General features: G+C 42.6%; 2 protein-coding genes across 2 annotated transcripts in view; both read right to left on the minus strand.

The window, feature by feature from the left end:
* Positions 1-8: 8 nt before the first annotated feature.
* The window catches only part of scdb (stearoyl-CoA desaturase b), a 16886-nt gene continuing 10745 nt past the window's right edge, over positions 9-6149 (minus strand). Inside the window, exons 5-7 of the mRNA XM_020603167.1 lie at positions 1501-1751; positions 608-738; positions 9-424 (exon numbers count right to left, since the gene is read on the minus strand). Coding sequence (XP_020458823.1) covers positions 215-424; positions 608-738; positions 1501-1751 — 592 coding nt within the window. The 3' untranslated portion in view covers positions 9-214. The remainder of the gene's footprint in view (positions 425-607; positions 739-1500; positions 1752-6149) is intronic.
* trmt2b (tRNA methyltransferase 2 homolog B) overlaps positions 2399-6149 on the minus strand; it is a 28841-nt gene continuing 25090 nt past the window's right edge. The window contains exon 3 of the mRNA XM_020603170.1: positions 2399-3998. Coding sequence (XP_020458826.1) covers positions 3940-3998 — 59 coding nt within the window. The 3' untranslated portion in view covers positions 2399-3939. The remainder of the gene's footprint in view (positions 3999-6149) is intronic.

The raw sequence follows: 6149 nt of genomic DNA on the forward strand, positions 1-6149 counted from the left end.
TGCTGATACAGTTTTACAGAGGAATTGTCTGTTGTCTATTGTCTGTTGCCTAAAACACACTGAGAGCCTCTGTGCCGGAGACAAATTTCTTCTATGCTCAACATACTTAGCAATTAAAGCAGATTCTGATTCTGATAGTGCTAACACAAGAGGCAGTGTGACATTTATCTTCACATGTCACACTGACTAATCCATATCTCTGAGTAATGTCTACTCACCGTCTCTGGAACATAACCACTTTATCAGCCTTCAGGTCAGACACATCCAGTTTCTGGCCCTTCTCAATGACATCAGGATGTTTGCGAACCAGCAGCCAACCAATGTGGGAGAAGAAGAACCCCCGCTTGGCATTGTGGGGGTCTGCATCTGTCTCAGAGTACTTGTGGTGGGCACGGTGGTCCCTCGACCACTCATATATGTCATTCTGCACACACAGAGACATGCACAGATAGAGAGAATTACACGAGGCACCAGTCAATATGTATGGAAGCTTCATACAATCACAGTAAGGTCTAGGATCATGTGGTAACAATACAAAAAATGTAACACAAATTACATTCATTTTACTGAAATCTGAAAATTGTTTTAGGATTTTTTTATGTTTTACCTGAAAAGCCATTGAGTTGCAGAGAGCGAGGAAGATTCGCAGGGGAAGTGAAGCCTTATATGATCTGTGGCACCATAACCTGTGAGCACCAGCAGTCACACTGAGAGCACTGAAGAGGTAGCACACTGCAGCTGGAAGAAAAGGTGGAAAGCACAGATATCTTAGGATAAACTGGCACCACTACACTGAGATTAATTTTACACCTGTGTGAGCATAGTCACTGAGAGTCACGATGCTCTTTCCATTACACTCAGGAATCTTTGTTCTGAGAAAAGCCATCTATGTTGGCAGATGGGATGGTGGGAGCATGCAGGTCCGCCCTCACACTTTTGTTATTCTAAAACTGCTGAATGTGTTTCTATGTGAAGTCCAGACAAGACTACCCAGGATTTGAGAACTGGGGACTTCTTACTGGCAAAGACCATTCTGTTGTGGTGTCATGAGACTCACAATGGGATGCCTATGGGAACAGTGATTGTGCTTTGTCTTCCCCGGTGAATCAATATGCAGTTCAGCATAGCAAAGAGAGGGAAAAATTATGCAGTGCCAGAATGGAAACAAAGTTGAGACTGCTCAAGAATTTGAGCCAAGCCTATATAGTCTACAAATATAGGGCACAAATTCACATTATTCAACAAAAAGTTTGGTTAGCACAACTGAATTTCAGATCATTTTGATTAGGATATGCACACATTCCAACAATCGCAAACAGCCTACATTCAGCCACAGCTCAGAGCCTTTAGAGAGGGGACAAATAGATCTGGAGGCTTATGGCATCATGAAAATGATATGCTCCAGTTAGCAGTGATCACACAACATCAGGACATTCTTCTCTCAAACTGTGGCCTGCAGGGAGGAAACGAACAATAAAATGTTCTTTACTACATACTTACTCCATGCAAGAGTTAAAGCCGATGCTGAGGGAATAAGAGTCAATCCATAGAGGGCACCCATATGCAGGAGTGTCATCAGTATTATATTTCTCCACACCAGGATCATCGGCGGTTTCGGACCGTCTTTCTCTTTATAAGTGTCGTCAAAAACATCGTCTACCGACGGGGTTTCTGTTATGGCATCTCCGTTCCGGTGCTTGGCGCCGTGATAGCTCCCGTTTTCCATTGCGGTCATTTTGCTGAAGGGATTTCTGTAACATTGTGCAACAGGTAAGGTGAGAGATGCTGCTGCTCAGTTCAGTGCGCTCAATGGGATGCAGAAAAAGAGAGAGGGGCGTACAGCGGCTGGCTGTGCACAGGCAGCAGTTCACGGTTCAATGCTCCAGCTGCTGCGCCAACATCGAAAGTAGCCGCTACACTTTACACTTTATGATAGTAGGTTTATCACTTCCCACTGGCACCAGTTCTTACTGTCATATCCTTGTAATAATTATACAGAGTGAAATTTATGCGCACAGTGTTTTATAAGACAATATACCACTGCTTGTCTTTAGTGTCATATGGAGATGCTCTGTGGTGAATTAAGTCTACCAGGGTCAGGACAACCGCCTGGGGACCCCAGTAACCCCAGGTTTAGGCTACAAGTCTATAGAGTCTATGCTTAATTGCAAATTGAAATATTTGTAACCTACTACTGACATAGATTAGGTGAGATGGGACGACGTGACTTTTTCTTGTGTAGTAGCCAGTGGTGGCATATGCCAGTAAAGACTCGTAATACACCGTTACGAGGTGCTCATGTTTATAAAAGCAGTGACATTTATCGCTAGCACTTAGAATCGTCATATCTCTCTAAAAATGCCAGTTCAGGTTATTTAGATTTTAAATGAAAACGTACCCTGGTTGAGCCTATTCGCCGTGCGCTCTCCAAATATTGGGAATCCTGGCGCAATGTGATGTAGTCGAAATAAATCAGCGTTAATAAATCAGTGCGTTGATCCCTCTTTTATAAAACCCTCTGCAGATGTTTTTTTTTTTAAACAATTGGTCGATGGCGAAACTGATGCCAGGTCAGAATATCCCATTGGTTGTTCGCTTAACTGCTCTTTGCCGCCCTCTCTGTTTCTTAGCCCATCATATAAGGAATCCATAATCGCCCAATCTTTCAAATCACCGCCCAGATCTAGACAATCTCTACTCTTTAATCGGAAGATAAGCAGGAGTTCGGAAAGAATGATGAGCTCATACCACCCCATGATGTCCTACAACAATGAGGCCACTCCTGACCCTTTAACCCACATGTCATCCTCCAAGCAAGTACAGGCACTGTGAGATTCAAGTGGAACTTAACTTTGTTTTACAAGCTTCAGTTAATTTTAAAACTAGTCTACACTGGCATCATTGCAAAATGTGTTTAAAATAACAAGTTTTGGCAGATACAGTGCATTGTACCAGTAGAATACATTAAAATGATTCAGGTATTGACATCAAGCTTCAAGAATAGGCAAAAAAGCTTCTTAATGAGAAAAATTAGTGGGTGTTTGTATGTAACTTTGTGACACTGGTGTGATTATTATATATAACACACTACTTTGTTTTCTCAACAACTTGCCTTTGGTCAATAAACCACAGAAATGTAAGATGATTTCTTCAAAAGTCTGATTTTGAACAGAAGCAGAAAGAAATAAAATATGACACTCATTCACATGAGCAGTGTTGTTGGGGTCAAAAGTTCCCTGTTTACCTGCTAACCCTGGCATGGACAATTTTGTGCATGAACATCATCATCCCATTACAACACTCAGATAAAAAATGAATTATCTTCAAGCCAAGGTCACCTTGAGGCAATGTACGGCTTAAGCAGTAGTAACCTCACAGTAACAAAACTTGGCCACCAGCACTGCACACACATTATATAATGACCTGTAGTGAACTGGAATGTCTGCAGTGAGCCCACACATTGAGCAAACGCAACTGTTAGAAGCCATTGTCTACTAAAAGGAGGAAGCCATGGATGTTGTAATGGCACCACCTACTGCACAAATACAGCTACTACAGAACAGAGAAGGGCAAGTTGAACGCCCCCATATGAACATCTAACCTAATCTGATGTGACAGCCCTGTAGTAAATGTTACATCTGTGAAGTTTACAGTGGACAAATGTGCCACAGACCAAAGATTTTCTCAAAAAAATAGGTAAATAATTAATAATATAATTTGTTGCATCCCTACAGCAGGGCCATGAATAGAGATCTAATCAAGAAACTACGTGAAAACACCTGTGAGGGTGAACCACAGGAGGATTTGTTGTAGGTACTTAATGAAACTTTCCATTCTCATCTAGCAAACAATAGATCAATCCTCACTCCCCATTAGCTTTGTAAAGCAACCAGAGGTTCTGGTAAAGGGTTCATGTTCACTTTTGAACAAAAATATTTGCTACCTCTCAAAAAGTAGCACCAATTCACAGTGAGGAGTATGTGGGAACATGTCCACAGATAGTGATGGCCGATGAGGCCTTGTTGAAGCTTCGACACAGTGTTCACACAAATGGTTCATTACTCGAGGCCTCAATGACACAGTGCTCAAGTAGGACATCTAGTGGTCAAGAAATTGAAATGCAGTCAAGACGTGTCACTTATTGCTTCATAGATTGGGATTTGATTCGCCATGCACATTCCTGTTCGACTACACTACATGGTTGTATGGTTTCAAGCTGACACAATAAAATATAAAATAAATATGGACACATGTTGAAGACCACATTTCTTATGTGGCACGTCTGACTGTAACCCTATATACTCCTCACTTATATTTTGTGTTATGAAGACATTTAAATGGTGCTGCTACGTTCATGAGATGTGGTCTACAAATTCAGACAGATGTCACTTTCACATGGGGCTGGTGCAAATGTGACTGGTGGACTTCTGCGTTGTGTTGTTGCTGGGGCGTGTGTGGTGGCCGAAGGACCAACGAAACACCAGGACTGCATTTGGAGGCGCGCTCTGTTTAATCTGACAACATGAAATAATAATCAGCACCTAGCATATGCTGCGGGACCTCAAGCCCAATCTATATAAAAAAAAAAAACATCATGTTAGTGTGTTAGCATACATCGCTGTCGGAATAATGCTAAGTAATTAGCACCGGCAAATGTCATAACAGCGTAATAACAGTACATGTATGAGTATCAACAGTCATCGGTTATGCAGAAGAAGTAAAAATAAGGATGTGGGCACAAGAAATAAAAGGATTACAACAGATAATAAACTGACCTCTTCCCAGTGGAACATATCAAAAGGGAAGAGGGTATGACACAACATTGTATTTATATGACAGATGGTGGGACAAACGAAGAAGAAACAAGGCGGAGCTGGAGGTCGCAACCCAATACACAACATATAGGGAACACTTGGGCTCTGGATGTCAGGTATGGATAAACAGTGATTAAACCTAATAAGCAACTTTGTGTAATTATATGTTATAAAATGGTGACCCGGTTACATTCACCCCCCTAGAATTACACAAAATTACAAAACCATACAGCAAAGCACCTGCAAATGACATATACTGGTCAAAAAGGAATATATGACCACAAACGTGGACAAGGCTGGAATGAGGAGCCATCTGCTCAAAGACTGAGAGGCCATGGAAACCAGCTAAACAAATCATGGTGCCTTTTACACCACACGAAATGACCATTTACAATATGCACAAAAACATGGACACACTGTCCAAATGAGCAACAGCAAGTACTCACTAAAAGGAAAAAACATCACAATCTGTGACAACTTCTGTGTTACAAGAGGAACAAAGAAACAATGAGAAATCAGATAACAATAACTGGAGACTGAAATTTCTCATCACCAAAAACAGACTCAATCTGAGTCATAGACTCAATCAACCGACAGACTGGCCTAATGAGTCTGCCAAAACGTGTAGTAAGTCTGTGGCCCAGGTCAGTGTCTTGTGGGTCATTAGAGACACCTGGGTGACTTCGTAACTCATAAGAGGGAATCAAAGGAGCACCAGCACCAGCCCACCCAACGAAGGCAGGAGAAGACTCATCAGGGGGAGGCAGACCTTCTCTTTCAGCAGGTGAATGATGCCTGACCCAGGATGCAGTACGGTCATCATCAACCTCACTGATGCTCGGAGGAGTCTCATGATGGTAAGTCATAGCCAAAGTGGACCCTCCATCTACCATAGATGTATCTGGCTTCTCAGGGTCAGTGACAACACTAGCTGTGGGTTGATTCTCCAAGACATCCAGTGACACGTCCAAGGGCAAGAAGTTGACTTGAAGGAGAAGGTTGCGGTGGACTGTGCGCTCATTCCCAGCCAGATCTCTGATCCTGTAGATGTGAAGGTCAGGCTTGCAAGTGACCACATTGTAAACAACAGGCTCCCATTTGTCTGACAGTTTGCGTTTGCCTCTGGCTCCCTTGTTTGCCACCAGCACCTGGTCTCCTACCAACAGAGGTAATCCTTTGACTTTCTTATCATACTGCTCCGATTGATGTCTCTGCTCATCCGCGCTGTTATCCTGGGCCAGGACCATGGCAGAACGAAGATCATACATGAGTGACTTTACGTAGGTGTCATAGTCGCAAATGCTGTCATCGTGAAGAACGTTCTTGAACATAAGG

Source organism: Monopterus albus, unplaced genomic scaffold, assembly GCF_001952655.1.
Source record: "Monopterus albus unplaced genomic scaffold, M_albus_1.0 scaffold60.1, whole genome shotgun sequence".
Taxonomy (NCBI): domain Eukaryota; kingdom Metazoa; phylum Chordata; class Actinopteri; order Synbranchiformes; family Synbranchidae; genus Monopterus; species Monopterus albus.